The following is a 20926-nucleotide window of genomic DNA, read 5'->3' on the forward strand; positions in this document are numbered from 1 at the left end:
TCCAAGAAAGATGAGGAAATTTTCTGTTTGGGATAGAAATAATCTATTTTTAAAAAAGATTAAAGGTTATATGAGTGTATTAGTTTGTCACTTCCATACAGATAAGATGTATGTGCATTTTAACACTACAAGAAAAGAAAACTGGGGCCCCTAGCACAGTGTGTTAATCACTACTTATATCTCATATGGGTGCTAATATGAGTCCCAACTCCTTTTTTTTTAAGATTTATTTTTTATTTGAAAGACAGAGTTGCAGAGAGAGGTAGAGACAGAGAGCGATGCTTCCATCCGCTGGTTCACCCTTCAGATCGTCGCAATGGCCGGAGCTGTGCTGATCCAAAGCCAGGAGCTTCTTCTGAGTCTCCCACATGGGTGCAGGGGCCCAAGGACTTGGGCCATCTTCTACTGCTATCCTAGTCCATAGCAGAGAGCTGGATTGGAAGAGGAGCAGCCAGGATTAGAACCAGTGCCCATATGGAATGCTGATGCTTCAGGCCAAGAATTTAACCCACTGCGCCACAGTGCCAGCCCTGAGTTCCAACTTTTTCACTTCTGAAACAGTGTAAGATGATCCAAGTATTTGCACCTCTGCTTCTCATGTTGGGGGGCCTGGGTAAAACTCCTGGTTCCTGCCTTCACCCTAGCCAGCCCTAATCATTTTGGCCATTTGAGGTGTGAACCAGTGGGTAAAAGATGCCTGTCTCTTTCCCTCTTCCCTTGTAAAGTTGCATTTCCAATTAAGAAATAAATCTAGGAACAAAAAAAAAACCAAAATATTTTAAGTAGTTAGAACAAAAATGGAACATGATTAGTTGTAACAAACTGGTGACAAGTCTCTGATCCTTTTTTTTTCTTTGTATATGTTAAAAATTTTTCTTTAAATATTCCACTGTTATAAAATGAAAAAAAAAATAACATTAGCTACACCGAGAATGAGAGAACAAAGTGACTTTTTTTTGACAGGCAGAGTTAGACTGAGAGAGAGAGAAACAGAGAAAGGTCCTTCGTCTGTTGGCTCACCCCCCAAATGGCCACCACGGACGGCGTGCTGTGCCGATCCGAAGCCAGGAGCCAGGTGCTTCCTCCTGGTCTCCCATGCGGGTGCAGGGCCCAAACACTTGGGCCATCCTCCACTGCCTTCCCAGGCCACAGCAGAGAGCTGAACTGGAAGAGGAGCAACCGGGACAGAATCTGGCACCCCAACTGGGACTAGAACCTGGGGTGCCGGCGCCTCAGGCCAGAGGATTAGCCTAGTGAGCCACGGCGCTGGCCACAAACTGACTTTTGGGAACATAAGTAAGTTTGGTGTTACTTTTTTTTGCACGAGTGCATTCACTTTGTTATAATTTGTGGAGATTTACATAAATGCTTTGTCCATTTATTTCTCTTGGAAGATTATACATAAACAATTTAAACATTACCTATTTGTACAGAAGTCCTAACTCCGTCTCTTAGAGTAATAGCAGCATTCATTTTGTTTAACTGAAAGTTGGTCAGGTCTTCTTAGGGACATTTTACCACCTCTCAATGAATGCTGCCTTGAGAGCTGTTCCTGGGATCCACCAGTCACAAGTCTGGAGCTTGAGCTGGAACCACAGGTGCTCCTCAGCATCAAAGTGGTCCCTGGCAAGGAGGCTTCAGGGCAGCATGCCTTGTTCCTATCAGCCCAAGGAGACAGACAGAGAAGACATGTCATTTGTTCGGACCACATCTCAGAAGCTCATGGTATCACTTCATACATTCTGTTTCTTTGAAATGAGGCACTAAGGTTGGCATAGTCAAAATGAAAGAATGAGATTACACCTTTTTATAAGGAAGGGTCAAATTAACATGCAGGTACTATTTTAAATTTCTGTAGAATGACAGCATTCATTTAAGGGCACTTGTGTAAGGTGGTGCTGGAGTGGCTAGTGGCATTTGTGCAATCCAGACAAGAGGAAAAGTATAGAGGCCTGTGTTCTTTAATAGAGTGTGTTTGGTTGTCTCCAATCACTTGGTGTGTGTATCTAAGGAACCGTTATATTTTGGGCTTGCATGCACAGCACCAAGTGAAATGGGTCCTAAGGCACCGTGGCAAGAAGCTCCCACAAGTCTCCAAAGGATATCTCCTGATTGTCTCACTCTGTAATTTCCTCCTTTGAGTGTGAGTGGAATATAGGGCTCACTTCTACTGAATAGTGATGGGTAGGCATGAGAAACAGATTTTTCTCAGATCATTTTGTTAAAGTAAAATTTCATTAAAATAAAAATATTCTGGAAAATAAATTGAAACGTTCATTTAATCAGTAAGGGATTTGTGAGTCAGCTGGATACTAGATGATACTCAGAGAACTCCATTTAGCAGGATGAATATGGAGGCAAAATAAAGGCAATACTCGATAAGTACAGTTAGGTTTCTGGGTGTGATCCAGTGGAAAGTCTTTATTTAGAAGCTCATAAGTTTTATTCCACTGTTCACAATAGAGTTTATTCTTGTGGAGGAACCCAAGGTATTAGAGCTGTCTTAATATAACAGTATCTACAATCTGCTGAATTCTTTATTTAGTGAAGGGCTAAGCTTGTGATTATAAAGTAGATTGACAATATGTCATCAGAAAATTCAAAAGAAAAATAAGAAAAGACAGAGGAAGGAGGGTGGGAGCGAAGGAGGCCGGCAAAGGAGGGTGGGAAGTATCATTATGCTCTTAAATCTGTCCATAGGAAACACATGAAACTTTTTCTCTTGTTATAAACTTAAAAGCAGAATAAAAGGATAAAGAAAACCATGAATACTGCATGAGTAGCCTCAGAGCACAGAAAACACATATTTTACAGTTGCTACATAAGGAATTTTAGTGTTTTTCAAAATCGATAATATTCAAGATGGCATGTGCATCACCATGCTGGTGGGTGACGAGTGCTTCCTGTTGGTGCTGCACCATGTGGCATTATGGGCCATTGCTGAGATGAGTACCAGCAAGCAGGGTTACAGCATGATCCTTTGGTTCCCATACATCTTCCTACTGGATATCAAGCTTTACTACCCCTTCCATAATTGCAAGGCAGCACAGCACAGAGTGGCTGACTCAGAGGCCCTCAAGGCACTGGCCCAGTCACTTCTTGCCACTTATGGCTTAAGATACCAGTTTAACAATTACTAGGGGTGGAGACTGACTCCTAAATCGTAGTCTACTTAGAGCACCAGGAAAACAGCTTGTCCTTTGCAGGGGCATAAGATAGCTGACAGAGCTGTGTTGGAATTGATAATGAGCTAGCTCTCAGCCTCAGGAAGGCAGGGTCAAGTTCTCTTGCAGCTGAGTGATCAGAGAGGAACAGCAGTTGAGAAATGTCAATTATGAAAGGGGGCAAAGACTAGGAATTATATCAGGAAACAAACTAAAACTATGCTTATCATTTTTCTTATTTTGTAATCATTCATTTATTAAATTTATATCCAGTTCTGATAATGTTATTAAACAAGTGTAATGATATTGTGTGAAGTTAAGATTATCATGCCTTGCTCAAGATGACGTTCACTCCAAATATACTACAGGATATTTAGTCGGCATTATAATGTTTCAGTAAAGACCAACTTAAATACTGTGTGCCCTTCACAGTCCTAAAAGCTCAAATTGCTAACATAAATCCAAACATACATATTTATATTACACACTCTACAAAATTAGCAATTTCCCTAGTGCATATTTGGATTAAAAGTACCTTTTTTGGAATACCTCTTTATATGTCTCCATATTTTAGTATAAAAATCGATAATTCTCTCAGATACACTTTGTAGTACTTGTTTATCTAAATGGTAGTTAGTTGTAAAATCATTTGTATTATTTTAATGGATTATTTTACATATTAAAACTTTGCCACCTTTTTCTGTTTCTTCACATAATTCTAATGAATTATCAAGGTCCATTTGTGTTTTTAAAAAGATGCATTTTTGGCAGAAATTGTCTGAATGCCACTGTTCAAAAGTGCCTTGAAAACATTTTAACTCTACTTCTACATGAACAGCTATAAAACTGAGGGTTCGTTCTTGTGAATTTGAAAGAATGTTGTAGATAAATCTGCATTCAGTTGCTGCTTTTCGATTTTACTGCTTTTCAAATACACTTCATTGCAGGTGTTTTCTCAATCTACTTACTATTAATGTTGAGAAAAATGTAATATATAGGAGTGACATTGACATTTTGAGACTCGATGGTTCTTTACAGCCTTTGTCTCTACTGTTGAGGAATACTGTGTTATGTTCTATTTGTTGAACACTTAGTGTATGGCTAATCTTATTGGTCTAAAGTAAACTCAAGTTAGATCATCGTCAAGATTAAGAGTGGGAATAAAAGAGGAAGGAGGAGGAAGTTTGGGAGCATGGGTGAGTGGGAGGGGACAGTGGGTAGTATAACTATGTTACCAAAACTGTGTGTATGAAATACATGAAATTTGTTTACCTTAAACTGAAAAGACTATAAAAAATAATCTGCATTCAGCTGCTTATTGTCAACTTTACTGCTTTTCAAATAAATTTAATTTTATTTTTGCTTTTCTCAATATGCTTATTGTTAACAGTGACAAAAAATTACAAAACTGCATTTGTAATCCTTTAGGTCTTCAATATTAAATTTTACAAGTAATATTCCTTTTCTATACCCTGCCTTTCTAAAAGGATACTTTCCCAGTTTCCTTAACTGAATTTTTTACCTTGATATCTACTATTAAAAATTATCCCTATATCAAATGGTCTTTTCTTATTCAAGCTTTATATTTTTCTAATTTCTGAAAGAACTGAAAGAAAAAGTTTATCTAAATCATTCCATTTCCAATTCTATAATGCATTTCAGGTTTTGAAAAGTAGTATTTTGCCGTTGCTGTGGCTCACTTGACTAATCCTCCGCCTGTGGCGCCGGCACCCCAGGTTCTAGTCCCGGTCGGGGCGCTGGATTCTGTTCCGGTTGCTCCTCTTCCAGTCCAGCTCTCTGCTGTGGCCTGGGAGTGCAGTGGAGGATGGCCCAGGTCCTTGGGCCCTGCCCCCACATGGGAGACCAGGAGGAAGCACCTGACTTCTGGCTTCCGGCTTCGGATTGTCGCAGCACGCCGGGCGCAACGCGCCGGTCTTAAGTAGCCACTTTGGGGGTGAACCAACAGAAAAAGGAAAACCTCTTTCTGTCTCTCTCTCTCTCACTGTCTAACTCTGACTGTCAAAAAAAAAAAAAAAATAAAAAAAAAACCAGAAAAGTAGTATTTTTCCAAATTAAAATTATAACATTTGAGAACCAAAATTACCTCATTAAAATTTATACCTTTTGTTACCATTCTAAGCACATTCAATTCTATATCAGAGATTGGATAAAAATTAATTTTGTTTCACTCTGTAATTAATGCTCTTTTATTCTAACTAGGTAGAAAAACACTAGGTTTTAAATGAATGGATAGATAAAAGCCATATATAAAAGTGCATTTCCATATATGAAAGACATACCCTGCTAGCAGGATTTTCTGTTGTTTTCCCTCATAATGTGTAATTACTATTGCATTAATAGTAATGGTACCAAATTAAATGATAATTATACAAATCTACTGTATTTATTATAGTGTAGTATAAAGCATATATATTAATTCCAGGAGGAAGCACCTGGCTCCTGGCTTCGGATCTGCACAGCACGCCAACCGTGGGGCGACCATCTAGGGGCTGAACCAACGGAAGGAAGACATTTCTCTCTGTCTCACTCTCTCACTGTCTAACTCTGCCTGTCAAAAAATAAATAAATAAATGAAAATAAATAAATAAATAAATAATATTTCTGCAGTTTCAGAAAACAAAATTGGTAAGATTTTGGAACAATTCAACAATTAAAACTCATTGTTGCATCAAAATGTAGAAAAGAGACAAATACTTTCAGAAAAATTAAATACAGGCTGGCGCTGCGGCTCAATAGGCTAATCCTCCACCTGTGGCACTGGCACACCGAGTTCTAGTCCCAGTTGGGGTGCCGGATTCTATCCCATTTGCTCCTCTTCCTGTCCAGCTCTCTGCTGTGACCAGGGAGTGCAGTGGAGGATGGCCCAGGTCCTTGGGCCCTGCACCCGCATGGGAGACCAGGAGAAACACCTGGCTCCTGGCTTCGGATCAGCGCAATGCACTGGCCTCAGCGCGCAGGCCACAGCGGCCATTGGGGGTTGAAACAACAGAAAAGGAAGACCTTTCTCTCTTTCACTGTCCACTCTGCCTGTCAAAAAAAAAAAAAAATAAAAATAAAAAAAAATACAAACAAGTTACTTTTTTTTTTTAAATTTTTTGACAGGCAGAGTGGACAGTGAGAGAGAGAGACAGAGAGAAAGGTCTTCCTTTGCCATTGGTTCACCCTCCAATGGCCGCTGCGGCTGGCGTGCTGCGGCCGGCACACTGCACTGATCCGATGGCAGGAGCCAGGTACTTCTCCTGGTCTCCCATGGGGTGCAGGGCCCAAGTACTTGGGCCATCCTCCACTGCACTCCTGGGCCACAGCAGAGAGCTGGCCTGGAAGAGGGGCAACTGGGACAGAATCCAGCACCCCGACCGGGACTAGAACCTGGTGTGCCGGCACCGCAAGGCGGAGGATTAGCCTAGTGAGCTGCAGCGCCGGCCAACAAGTTACTTTTCAAAAGACTTATGAAAATACTTATGAAAATCCAAGAGTTTCAAAATCTATTCTGCATTTTACATGTTGTACAACATATATATTTGTAAGTACATGAATTTAGGTAGATTTCTAAATGAGCGTCTATCAAAGGAGTAGCAAATTATAACTCATAGTTGATATTATAAAATATACATTCTCAGAAAGATAATGAAGTTTGTTGCAAAAGACTCTGGTTTACATACATTTTAATTTGAGTTTGCACATTCTATCTTGAAAAATCTCTTTTTAAAGCTGGTTTACCGGTGACTTGATCAGCATAGCCCTGACTGTTAATGAACAACTTAATACATTAGCCCTCTTAGTAGTTTTTTTTGTCTGTTCTACTTAATATGACTGGTTTAATTCTGTAATAAATACACAGTTATTCTTAAGTGTTGAAAATTAACTGAAATGTGATCCCTGTTAAACATAAGAGTGGGAATAAGAGAGGGAAGAGATGTACAATTTGGGACATGCTCAAGCTGACTTGCCCCAAATGGTAGAGTTAGAAACATACCAGGGGATTCCAATTCAATCCCATCAAGGTGGCATGTACCAATGCCATCTCACTATTCCAAGTGATCAATTTCAGTTCACAATTGATCATAATGAAAGGACTAAGAGTCAAAGGGAGCACATAAACAAGTCTAGTACCTGCTAACACTAACTGATAGAATAAATAAAGGGGAGAGTGATCCAGCATGGGAAGTGAGATACTCAGCAGACTCATAGAATGGCAGATGTCCTAAATAGCACTCTGGCCTCAGAATCAGCCCTAAAGCCATTCGGATCTGGCTGAAAAGCCCATGAGAATATTTCAGGCATGGAAAGCCAAGACACTCTGGCAAAAGATCTCTGCGAGTGAGATCCCAGTGGAAAGAACAGGTCTTCAAAGAGGGAGGTACCTTTCTCTGAAGGGAGGAGAGAACCTCCACTTTGACTATGACCTTGTCTAAACAAGATAAGAATCGGAGAACTCAGAGGGCTTCCATAGCCTTGGAAACTCATGACTGGAGCATAGGGAGACTACTGATGCCATAGACAGGAGTGTCAATTGGTAAAGTCAACAACAGGAGTCACTGTGCACTTACTCCTTATGTAGGATCTCTGTCCTTAATGTGCTGTGCATTGAGATTTAATGCTATAACGAGTACTCAAACAATATATTTCACTTTGTGTTTCTATGGGGGTGCAAACTGTTGAAATCTTTACTTAATGCATGCTAAACTGATCTTCTGTAAAAAAAAAAAAAAAGAAATTATCAATTCCCAACTTGACTCTCACTGGGATTAAACATGACAATAGGTCTGATCTGATTTCATCATCATTTTAAAAAATCATCTATTATTTTTACTTTATGTTTCTGTGTGGGAGCAAACTGTTGAAATCCTTACTTAATGTATACTAAGCTGATCTTCTGTATATTAAGATAATCGAAAATGAATCTTGATGTGAATGGAAGGGGAGAGGGAGTGGGAAAGGGGAGGGTAGTGGGTGGGAGGGACGGTATGTGGGGGAAGCCATTGTAATCCATAAGTCGTACTTTGGAAATTTATATTTATTAAATAAAAGTTAAAAAAAAAGCTGGTTTACATGTGAAATTTTATCACAACCAAAACCTATTCCCTCTCTCTTTCTTTTTAAAAAATTTATTTATTTATTTGACAGCCAGAGTTACAGACAGTGGGAGAGAGAGACAGAAAGAAAGGTCTTCCATCCACTGGTTCACTCCCCAGGTGGCCGCAACAGCCGTAGCTACGCCTGTCCGAAGCCAGGAGCCAGGTGCTTCTTCCAGGTCTCCCATGTGGGTTCAGGGGCCCAAGCACTTTGGCCATCCTCTACTACCCTCTTGGGCCACAGCAGAGAGCTTGACTGGAAGAGGAGCAACTGGGACTAGAACTGGCACCCATTTGGAATTCCGGAGGATTAACCCAGTGCCCCATGGTGCCAGCCCCCCCACCTCTTTGTTTAAAGGTATCACTTGTTGAGCATCTAATTCATTCTTTGAAATAGTAGATAATTTGTATGTTTGAAAAACGTAGAGTTCTTAAAAAATTTTATAAATGACATTTATAGCCAACATGAAACTATAGTAGAAATCACACGGTCTCTGAAAAAATTGAATTTTTTGTTTCTGTTAGTAGCTCTGTAGCATCTACAATCATGAATTTTAGTGAGTTATAAGATTGCATTTATCTTTATTTGCACACATATTAAATCAAATGAATAATGTCAGATTCATGATCTTTAGAGGAAAACATATAGTATGATGTACACCTCAAAACAACTGCTTCTTAACTTGATTTTCTCTCCCTCTACTCCAAAATAATATTATAGTGCAATCTCAGCTGATGAAATATATAGGCATTTAAATAATTATTTATAGTTACCATGCAAGATGCGGAAAATCTACATCATGCTGAGACAACAAATATTAGAAATTATTTGAAAAGAATCCAATGAGTACCTTACATGAATTCAGGTGGAGAAATTACACATAGTGGCTTTTGATTCTATTTTTCATGTCTCCATTAAAATGGTTATGTTACTCTTAGGCAAAAACCGAATATCCCAAAATGACATTCTGCCACTAGTTGCTTTATAGATGGGCACATAGCTAAAATTTCTTTTTAAAATTATGTGTAAAATTCAAAACCTAAATGGCATCCCCATGCATCATTCATTCATCAATGAACTTACTTCAAAATTGTATACTATGTTCTAAATACCTATGTTCATTTTCATGCTAATACTTCATATTTAATAACAATTGATTCATTTGGAGTCAGCTCATTCACACTACAGTTGGACTCATTTTAACTGTAGTATTATGAGGATGTGGAGAGGTAATATATAGGTAGTGGGTAGAAAATCACTTTGGAAATCTTTAAAGTGTACCATGATAAAAGTAAAGATGCATTAACTGTATGAACAAAATATTATTGTTTAGGAATCTGGACTTCAACATCAGATAGGCCTATATTCAAATTTCAGTTCTGTCACTAACATCCTGGGTCCCTTTCTAATCTTCATCTTCTGTATCAGTGATTAGGGAATGATGGAAACAAATTTCACAAAGCATTAGTCAAAACTCAACGAGATAAATAACACTTATGAGTCACAGAGCCTGACACAAATTCATGACTCATTCATTGAAGAATTTCAGGTATAATCCATTTGAGGTTACTTGTGAACTTAATACAGCAGAATGGGAGACCCACAATGGCTGAATAGGGAAAAGACATGCTGATTTTGACCATGAGAAGATAACAAAAGGAAAGGGGAGTAATTGCATTTCTAGGGGACAGTTAAAGAGAAATTCACTAGGCTAATCCTCCACCTTGCGGCGCCAGCACACCGGGTTCTAGTCCTGGTCGGGGCGCCGGATTCTGTCCCGGTTGCCCCTCTTCCAGGCCAGCTCTCTGCTGTGGCCAGGGAATGCAGTGGAGGATGGCCCAAGTACTTGGGCCCTGCACCCCATGGGAGACCAGGATAAGCACCTGGCTCCTGCCATCGGATCAGCTTGGTGCGCCGGCCGCGGCGGCCATTGGAGGGTGAACCAATGGCAAAAGGAAGACCTTTCTCTCTGTCTCTCTCTCTCTCTGTCAACTCTGCCTGTCAAAAAAAAAAAAAAAAAAAAAAGAGAGAGAGAGAGAGAGAGAAATTCACAGTGGAAACTCTTCAGGAAGAAGAGAGAGCCCATGGAGCAGTATAGACAGTGAGAACACATAGCAGTGTGTAGGGACTCCACTGGGGACAACCAGGAATAGAAGAGACACGATCTTTTTTTTTTTTAAAATAGTATAATTTACTTATTTTTTTCTTTTCAACTTTTATTTAATAATTATAAATTTCCAAAGTACAACTTTTGAATTATAGCGGATTTCGCCCCATAACATCCCTCCCACCTCAACCATCCCATCTCCCACTCCCTCTCCCATCCCATTCTTCATCATGATTCATTTTCAATTATCTTTATATACAGAAGATCAACTTAGTATATACTAAGTAAAGATTTCAACAGACTGCACCCACACAGATACACATAAAGTATAGAGTACTGTTTGGGTAGCAGTTTTACCATTAATTCACATAGTACAACACATTAAGGGCAGAGCCCTAGATGGGGAGCAGGTGCACAGCGACTCCCGTTGTTGATTTAACAATTGACACTCTTATTTACGATGTCAGTAATCACCCGAAGCTCTTGTCATGAGCTGCCAAGGCTAGGGAAGCCTCTTGAGTTCACCAACTCTGATCTTATTTAGACAAAGCCATATTCAAAGTGGAAGTTCTCTTCTCCATTCAGAGAAAGGTACTGCCTTCTTTGATGTCCTGTTCTTTCTGCTGGGATCTTACTCATCTTTTTGGAGCAAGTTGAGAACTATCTGTGATAGGCTGTGTCCCTGTTGATATTATCCGAGGGAGAATGTGGACCACACTGACTTTGAGTCCAGCCTGGAGATCTAGTGGGAGACAGGGTGCCCACCTTACACTGTGAATAGACAGCACATTGCTTTCCTTCCATTTCCCCAAAAGGATGCTTGGTGGACTAGCAGAGAATAAATGCCAACTTAATAACATGAGTAGAGGTTGCTACAGCTTACAGGTAAATGACTAGGGAATTTTATCACAGGGATAAATCCATGGTCCTCACTGACTTTGAGTCTGGCCTGAATAATTGGCAGGAGATGGGGCACCAACTTATGCCTGTGAGGTACCCCCTCTATTCATTCCTTCATGGACACTGAGGCACAAACTGCCACAGGGAAGCACTGATGGACAGCTGGCTCTGGGAACACTTTGGCTTTCTCCATGAATGAGCAGAATCCCTGTTCCCTGTATGAGTGGGAGCCCTGTGTGCTAGGACTAGGGGAATTCTGTGACTGCATTGTCGTTCCCCTATTCGCGGAGGAATGACACAGGACCCTGCGCTGTTATTTTGTCTGCTCGGCCCTTCCCGGGTTTGCTGCTGGTCCTTCCCGGGTTGGCTGCCGATCCTTCCACCTCCGTGGAAGGGCGGTTCCCCCTGCCACTTTCCCCACTTCCATGGGGGAGCGGCACACCACCGGCCAGCTCTCTCTGGGGCTGCTCAGATGTTATCCAGATGTTCCCCTTAGATGTTCCTCGTGCATGTTGTCTCTCTCCTCCTTTATAGTCCTCTTCCACCAATCCCAACTCTGCTACCCACACGCCAAACACAGCTGCTCTCCTCCAATCAGGAGCAAGATCAGCTCCTGCAGCTTGTCAAGTTGGTGAGAGGCAGCTGTGTAGAAGTTGTTTACTCCTCTCCCAGCGCCATATTGTGGGAGAGCAGATGCATAGAATAAGTCTTAATTCCAGTAACTTAGTCTAGTCCGAGTTGCTCCCCACATGCATGAACAATCAGTGTCTGGATTAAGAGAATTAGAGTTCCCTGTGTGCTGGGGTAGGTCATTACGAGGTATCTGTGCTCACACTATGGACTGCACGGATCCCTTTTGTGATACATATACCCATGTGGGAGGGGTATGGGCTCATCTCAGGCATTGATCACCTTGGAAGAGAGATGAAGTAGTGATCATACCAGCTGATATGCATACTGCATAACCTACTCGTAACTGACAGGAATTCTAACACATCCGACTTGGGTGTGACTAATTCAATAGGTGAAATAAAAAATACAAGGGAGAGGCCAGCACTACTGCCTGCAGTGCCATCATCCCATGTGGGTGCCTGTTCAAGTCCCGGCTGGTTCATTTCATATCCAGCTCTCTGCTATGGCCTGGGAAAGCAGTAGAAGATGGCCCAAGTCCTTGGGCCCCTGCACCCATGTGGGAGACTTGGAAGAAGCTCCTGGCTCCTGGTTTTGGACTGGCATGGCTGCAGCCATTGTGACCAACTGGAGAGTGAACCAGTGGAAGGAAGATCTCTCTCTCTCTCTCTCTCTCTCTCTGCCTTGCCTTCTCTCCCTGTGTAACTCTTAGTTTCAAATAAATAAATGAATCTTTAAAAAATACAGGAAAACTTTTAACAATAGACTTGTTGTGACAGAATAAAGAATATCTGAACTAGAAGACAAATATTTGGAAATATCTGTTTGACCAAAAAAAAAAAAAAAAAAAGAAAAACGGAAAATAGTAAATAGTGTGCACGATTTATGTCATAACATCAATTGATCTAACTTATGGGTCTTAGGAATTCCTGAAGTTGTGAAAAGAGAATGGATTTTGAAGGCCTATTCAATGAAATAATAGCAAGAAACTTTACTAATTTGCAAACAAGCCTGTCAGTATTCTATTGTACAGTAGAGTAATAACAGTTAATAATAACATACTGTACTTGTCTAAATAGCTACAATAAAGATTTCTGAATGTATACACTACAAAAGAATCTCGAATATACAAAATGATGGAGGGGTGCTAATTATCCTAATTTGATCATTAAAATGTATGCATGTATTGAAATATTACATTATACTCCATCAAAATGTACAACTACTGTTTATCAATAAAAAATAAAAAATAAAATAAAAAAATATAAAAGATAGGGACACAAAAGTTGAAAGAGACACAGGAGAGCATTGTGTGATGATTAAGGGATCAACTCAAGTGGGAGTTGTGACTATAGTGAATGCATAAGCACCCAGTATCAGAATGCCTGGTTATATAAAATAAATAATAATGAACCTGTAAGGAGATACAGACTCTAATGCAATTACAATGGAGGACTTCAACAATGGATAAATCTAGACAAAAAAATCAGCTAAGCAAAAAAAAAAATGAAAATCCAGACAAAAAAATCAACAAACAACAGAGCAAATCTACACAATGGACAAAATGCATTTAACTGATATTTACAGAGTGTGTCATCCCACAGCTGCAGAACACACATTCTTGGCATCAGTGCATGGAATTTTTATTGGATAGAAAATATACTTGGCCATAAAATAAGTCTTAACAAATTCAACAAATTGAAATCATACAAATTTCTGTTCTGACCATAATTCAATGAATCTAAAAATTAACAACTTAAAAAGCTTTAGAAAATATGCCAACACATGGAGACTGAACAACAAGCTCCTGGATGAACAATGGGCCAAAGAAGAATTCAAAAAGGGAGTAAAAACTCCATAGAAATGGATGAGGGTGACACCACAACATATCAATTCACATGGGATACAGTAAAAGTAGTATTATGAGGGAAATTTATAGCAATTATTTCCTACATTGAGAAATTGGACAGGTATCATATAAGTGAACAGTGCATCTCAAAGACCTACAAAAACAAGAACAAACCAAATCCAAATTAGTAGGAGGAAAGAAATAATTAAAATCAGATAAAAAATAAATAATTGTATGCCCCAAAATAAGACGAAAATCAGTAAAATGGTTATATTTTTGAAAAAATAAAATGCAAACTCCACTGGCCCCACTACTAAAAAAGGGAGAAGATACACATTAACAATCAGAGATGAAAAAGAAGATAGTGTAATGTATACCACAGAAAGACAAAGAATCATCAACAATTACTCCAAACAGCCATTTGCCAATACATTGGAAAATCTAAAATAAATGAATAGATTTCTGAACATGTACAAAAATTACTAAAAATATATAAATACAAAATACCAAGATTGAGTCAAAGAGATAGAAAACTAAATAGACCAATAACCAAGATGGAGATTGAATCAGTAATAAAGATTCTATCAAGGAAAAAGCCCAGGAGTGGATTGTTTCACCACTGAATTCTACCAGAAATTTAAGAAGAACTAATTCCAAATCCTCTTAAAATACCCAAAATAATTTAAAGGGAGGGAATTCTCCCAAACTCTTACTATGAGTCCAGCATCACTTTAATTACAAAATCCAAAAAAGATATAACAAAGAAACAGAACTAGAGACTAATATCTTTGATGAACATAGAATCAAAACTCAAAAATGTTAGCTAATAAAATCCAGAAACACATCAGAAAATCATTCACCTGGGATAAGTTGTATTTATCTCTGGTATGCAGGGATGGTTCAATATAGGAAAACTAATAAATGTGATATATCACATTAACAAACTGAAGACTAAAAAAAGCATATGACTATCTCCATAGATACAGTGAAAACATTTGAGAAATCACAACTTTCCATGATAAAAAAATAAAAACAGAATCTAGGCTAATTGAGCGTAAAAGGGTCATTTCTCAACATTTTCAAGGAAATATATGACAAACCGACAGCCAGCATCATATTGAATGGGGAATAGTTGGAATCACTTCCACTAACATACAGAACCAGACAAGGACGTCTACTGTGATCATTGCTATTCAATATAGTTCTGGTAGTTTTAACCAGGGCCATTAGGAAAGAAAAAGAAATCAAAGGCATACAAATTGTAAAAGAGGAAGTCAAATTATCCTTGTATGTAGGTGACATGAACCTATATATAACAGATCAAAAAGAATCTACTAGGAGAGTATCGGAACATATGAAAGAGTTTGGTAAAGGGAAGGGTATAAAATCAACACACAAAAATCAATAGTCTTTGTATATGCAAATAATGCAATTCTGCAAAAGAATTTTTAAGAGGAATATCGTTTCTAATATCTACAACAATTTAAATACCTTGCAATATATTTAACTTAGGATATGAAAGAGCCATACAAGGAAAACTATAAAACATTAAAGAAAGATATGTAAGAAAGCATAAGAAATGGAAACACTTCACATGTTTGTGGATTAGAAGAATGAATATCAAAATTTCTATGTTACCCAAAGCAGTTTACATATTCAATGCAATCTCAATCCAAATAACAAAAAAATATTTTTCTCAGATCTGGAAAAAATAATGCTAAAACTCCAATAATTAAAACTTAAAAAAACAAAACAAAGCCAAAGTCATCACAATACCAGATTATAAGACATTACTAGAAGGCAAGTATAATCAAAACAGCGTGGTACTGGCACAAATATAGACATGTAGATCAATGAAACAGAATGGAAATCCCAGAAATTTATTCATGAATATGCAACCGACTAATCTTTGACAAATGAGCTATAATCTATATTTGGATACAGGACAGTCTTTTCAATAAGTGTTGTGAAAATTGAATCTACTTGTGCAGCAGTATGAAAATGAGATCCTAATTTCTACTTTATACAAAAAACAAATCACAGTGGATAACAAATCTAAATTTATAACCTGATACCATCAAATTACTCAAGGACAACAGGCAAAGTCTGTAATGCATTGGTTTAGGTAGAATTCTTGGCAAAGATTCCAGAAGCACAGATAATTAAAGGAAATATAGACAAACGGGATTACAACAAGCTAAGGAGTGTCTGCATTGCAAAGGAAACAATCAACCAAATGAAGAGGAAACTGACAGAATGGGAGAAATACTTAACTATGAAACTTTTAAAGGATTGACATCCAGGATCCAAAATTAGCTCAAGAAACTTGGCAACAACAAAACAAACATTCCAGTTAAGAAACTGGAAAAGGACATGTACATCATTTTTCAAAGGATGAAATATAAATGACCAACAGACATGAAAACACGCTCATGAAATTGCAAGATGTGGAGTCAGGAGGGAGCTTACTGCTCTGGTCTAGGAGAGGATAGCTTAGAAAAGGGGAGAGATAAAATTAGAGATGAAAAAGAAAATGTAACAACAGACACCACAGAAATAAACAGAATAATCAGAAAATACTACAAAGAGCTGTATGTCAACAAACTGGGACACCTGGATAAAATGGATAGATTCCTGGAAAAATAAAACCTACCTAAATTGAGCCATGAAGACATAGAAAACTTAGACCCATAATCAAGAATGAAATTGAATCAGTCATAAAGGCCCTCCTAATGAGAAAAGCCCAGGACCAGATGGCTTCATTGCTGACTTCTACCAAACATGTAAAGAAGAACTAATTCCAGTTCTTCTCAAGTTATTCAAAACAATGGAAATGGAGGGAATCCTCACAAATTCTTTCTATGAAGTCAGTATCACCTTAATTCCTAAATGTGGAAAAGATGCAACAGAGAAAGAAAATTACAGTCCAATTTCCCTGATGAACATAGATGTAAAAATCCTCAAGAAAATTCTAGCCAATCAAATCCAACAACACATCAGAAAGATCATCCGCTCAGACCAACTGGCATTTATCCCTGGTAAGCAGGGATAGTTCAACATTCACAAATCAATCAATGTGATACATCACATTAACAAACTGCAGAACGAAGATCATAATGTACAAAGAAATCAAGAAACTCCATAACAACAAAACAAACAACAGAGATAGGCAAAAGACAGACATTTCTCAAAAAAGGAAATCCAAATGGCCAACAGACACATGAAAATATCCTCAGGATCACTAGCCAGCAGGGAAATACAAATCAAAACCATAATGTGGTTTCACCTCATCCCAGTTAGAATGGCTTTCATACAGGAATCAACAAATGCTGGTGAGAATGTGGGTGGAAGTGTACCCTATTCCACTGTTGGTGGGATTGTAGAACAGTAGTCACTTTGGAGGACAGTATAGAGATAGCTCAGAAATCTGAATCTAGACCTACCATCTGACCCACCTTGGGAATTTACTCAAGGAAAATGAAATCAGTACATAAAATAGTTACCTGCACCCCCATGTTTATTGCAGGTCAATTCAAACCAACCTAATCCCCATCAACCAAAGACTGGATAAAAAAATTATGAGATGTACACTATGGAATACTACACAGTAGTAATAAATGAAATCCAGTCCTTTGGAACAAAATGAATGAATCTGGAAAACATCATATTTCGTGAAATATGTCAGTCTCAAAGGGAGAAAGACCATCTGTTCTCCCTGATCTGGGGGAACGAATAAAGCATCTAAAACAAAATTGGCAGAAGTGAAATTGGCACTTTGAGAAGGGATGACCTGAGCTGCCCTTTTCTTCACCGTTGAGGAAGAGTTTTGATTTTGATTTTTTTATTTTTTCACTTCATACTATTTTTTGAACTCATTACCTAACATAGAATTAATCATATGTGTATAAAGTCAATTGAGGATGGATCTCAGTAAGAAATAAGATTGGGAGTAAGAGAGGGAGGAGGGAATTTATAGCTGTAATGCTGTATAATTCTGTATATATTCCTAAAGACTAACTTCTTTTTTTATTTTTTGGCAGGCAGAGTGGATAGTGAGAGAGAGAGAGAGAAAGAGAGAAAGGTCTTCCTTTGCCATTGGTTCACCCACCAAAGGCCGCCGCAATCAGCGCGCTGCGGCCGGCGCACCGCGCCGATCCAATGGCAGGAGCCAGGTACTTATCCTGGTCTCCCATGGGATGCAGGGCCCAAGCACTTGGGCCATCCTCCACTGCACTCCCTGGTCACAGCAGAGAGCTGGCCTGGAAGAGGGGCAACCAGGACAGAATCCGGCACCCTGACCGGGACTAGCACCCGGTGTACCGGCGCTGCAAGGTGGAGGATTAGCTTAGTGAGCCATGGCGCCGGCCCTAAAGACTAACTTTTAAGGGTACATTTTAAAAACTTGTCATGGGACCCCAAATCCCATTAAGCTGGATGAGAAAAAGGTCATGTTAAGTGTTAAATTTATCATACTAAGTGTTAAAGTGAACATATAGATAGAATATAGATAGGATTGAGTTTTTTTTAACTTTTATTTAATGAATATAAATTTCCAAAGTACGATTTATGGATTACAATGGCTTCCCCCACATACCGTCCCTCCCACCCACTACCCTCCCCTTTCCCACTCCCTCTCCCCTTCCATTCACATCAAGATTCATTTTCGATTCTCTTAATATACAGAAGATCAGCTTAGTATACATTAAGGATTTCAACAGTTTGCTCCCACACAGAAACATAAAGTAAAAATAATAGATGATTTTTTTTAAATGATGATGAAATCAGATCAGACCTATTGTCATGTTTAATCCCAGTGAGAGTCAAGTTGGGAGTTGATAATTTCTTTCTTTTTTTTTTTTTTTCAGAGGATCAGTTTAGTATACATTAAGTAAAGATTTCAACAGTTTGCACCCCCATAGAAACACAAAGTGAAATATATTGTTTGAGTACTCGTTATAGCATTAAATCTCAATACACAGCACATTAAGGACAGAGATCCTACATAAGGAGTAAGTGCACAGTGACTCCTGTTGTTGACTTTACCAATTGACACTCCTGTCTATGGCATCAGTAGTCTCCCTATGCTCCAGTCATGAGTTTCCAAGGCTATGGAAGCCCTCTGAGTTCTCCGATTCTTATCTTGTTTAGACAAGGTCATAGTCAAAGTGGAGGTTCTCTCCTCCCTTCAGAGAAAGGTACCTCCTTCTTTGAAGACCTGTTCTTTCCACTGGGATCTCACTCGCAGAGATCTTTTGCCAGAGTGTCTTGGCTTTCCATGCCTGAAATACTCTCATGGGCTTTTCAGCCAGATCCGAATGGCTTTAGGGCTGATTCTGAGGCCAGAGTGCTATTTAGGACATCTGCCATTCTATGAGTCTGCTGAGTATCTCACTTCCCATGCTGGATCACTCTCCCCTTTATTTATTTTATCAGTTAGTGTTAGCAGGTACTAGACTTGTTTATGTGCTCCCTTTGACTCTTAGTCCTTTCATTATGATCAATTGTGAACTGAAATTGATCACTTGGAATAGTGAGATGGCATTGGTACATGCCACCTTGATGGGATTGAATTGGAATACCCTGGTATGTCTCTAACTCTACCATTTGGGGCAAGTCAGCTTGAGCATGTCCCAAATTATACATCTCTTCCCTCTCTTATTCCCACTCTTAATATTTAACAGGGATCACATTTCAGTTAATTTTTAACACTTAAGAATAACTGTGTATTAATTACAGAATTAAACCAGTCATATTAAGTAGAACAGACAAAAAAACTACTAAGAGGGATAATGTATTAAGTTGTTCATTAACAGTCAGGGCTATGCTGATCAAGTCACCGTTTCCCATAGTGTCCATTCCACTTCAACAGGTTTCCTTTTTGGTGTTCAGTCAGTTGTCACCGATCAGGGAGAACATATGGTATTTGTCCCTTTGGGACTGGCTTATTTCACTCAGCATGATGTGTTCCAGATTCCTCCATTTTGTTGCAAATGACTGGATTTCGTTGTTTCTTACTGTGGTATAGTATTCTAAAGAGTACATATCCCATAATTTCTTTATCCAGTCTACCGTTGATGGGCATTTAGGTCGGTTCCAGGTCTTAGCTATTGTGAATTGAGCTGCAATAAACATTAGGCTGCAGACCGCTTTTTTGTTTGCCAATTTAAATTCCTTTGGGTAAATTCCAAGGAGTGGGATGGCTGGGTCGAACGGTAGGGTTATCTTCAGGTTTCTGAGGGATCTCCAGACTGACTTCCATAGTGGCTTGTCCAGTTTGCATTCCCACCAACAGTGGATTAGTGTCCCTTTTCCCCACATCCTCGCCAGCATTTGTTGGTGGTAGATTTCTGAATGTGAGCCATTCTAACCGGGGTGAGGTGAAACCTCATTGTGGTTTTGATTTATATTTCCCTGATTGCTAATGACCTTGAACATTTTTTCATGTGCCTGTTGGCCATTTGGATTTCCTCTTTTGAAAAATGTCTATTGAGGTCCTTGGCCCATCTCTTAAGTGGGTTGTTGGTTTTGTTTTTGTGGAGTTTCTTGATCTCTTTGTAGATTCTGGTTATTAACCCTTTATCTGTTGCATAGTTTGCAAATATTTTTTCCCATTCTGTCGGTTGTCTCTTCACTCTCCTGACTGTTTCTTTTGCAGTACAGAAACTTCTCAATTTGATGCAATCCCAATAGTTGATTTTGGCTTTGTCTGCCTGTGCCTCCCGGGTCTTTTCCAGAAACTCTTTGCCTGTGCCAATATCTTGAAGGGTTTCTCCAATGTTCTCTAGTAACTTGATGGTGTCATGTCATAAATTTAGGTCTTTAATCCATGTAGAGTGGATTTTTGTGTAAGGCGTAAGGTAGGGGTCTTGCTTCATGATTCTGCACGTGGAAATCCAATTTTCCCAGCACCATTTATTGAATAGACTGTCCTTGCTCCAGGAATTAGTTTTAGATCCTTGATCAAATATAAGTTGGCTGTAGATGTTTGGGTTGATTTCTGGTGTTTCAATTCTGTTCCATTGGTCTATCCATCTGTTTCTGTACCAGTACCATGCTATTTTGATTACAACTTCCCTGTAGTAAGTCTTGAAATCTGGTATTGTGATGCCTCCGGCTTTGTTTTTGTTGTACAAGATTGCTTTAGCTATTCGAGGTCTCTTGTGCCTCCATATAAATTTC

The 20926-nt window shown here is 39.0% G+C and overlaps 1 protein-coding gene across 1 annotated transcript in view; it reads right to left on the reverse strand.

Annotated features, from left to right (window-relative positions):
• LOC127487785 (uncharacterized) overlaps positions 1-20926 on the reverse strand; it is a 108583-nt gene that overhangs the window by 10221 nt on the left and 77436 nt on the right. The window contains exon 4 of the mRNA XM_070053180.1: positions 1422-1658. Within this exon, the coding sequence (XP_069909281.1) occupies positions 1439-1658 (220 nt within the window). The 3' untranslated portion in view covers positions 1422-1438. The remainder of the gene's footprint in view (positions 1-1421; positions 1659-20926) is intronic.

Source organism: Oryctolagus cuniculus, chromosome 11, assembly GCF_964237555.1.
Source record: "Oryctolagus cuniculus chromosome 11, mOryCun1.1, whole genome shotgun sequence".
In the NCBI taxonomy this organism is placed as follows: domain Eukaryota; kingdom Metazoa; phylum Chordata; class Mammalia; order Lagomorpha; family Leporidae; genus Oryctolagus; species Oryctolagus cuniculus.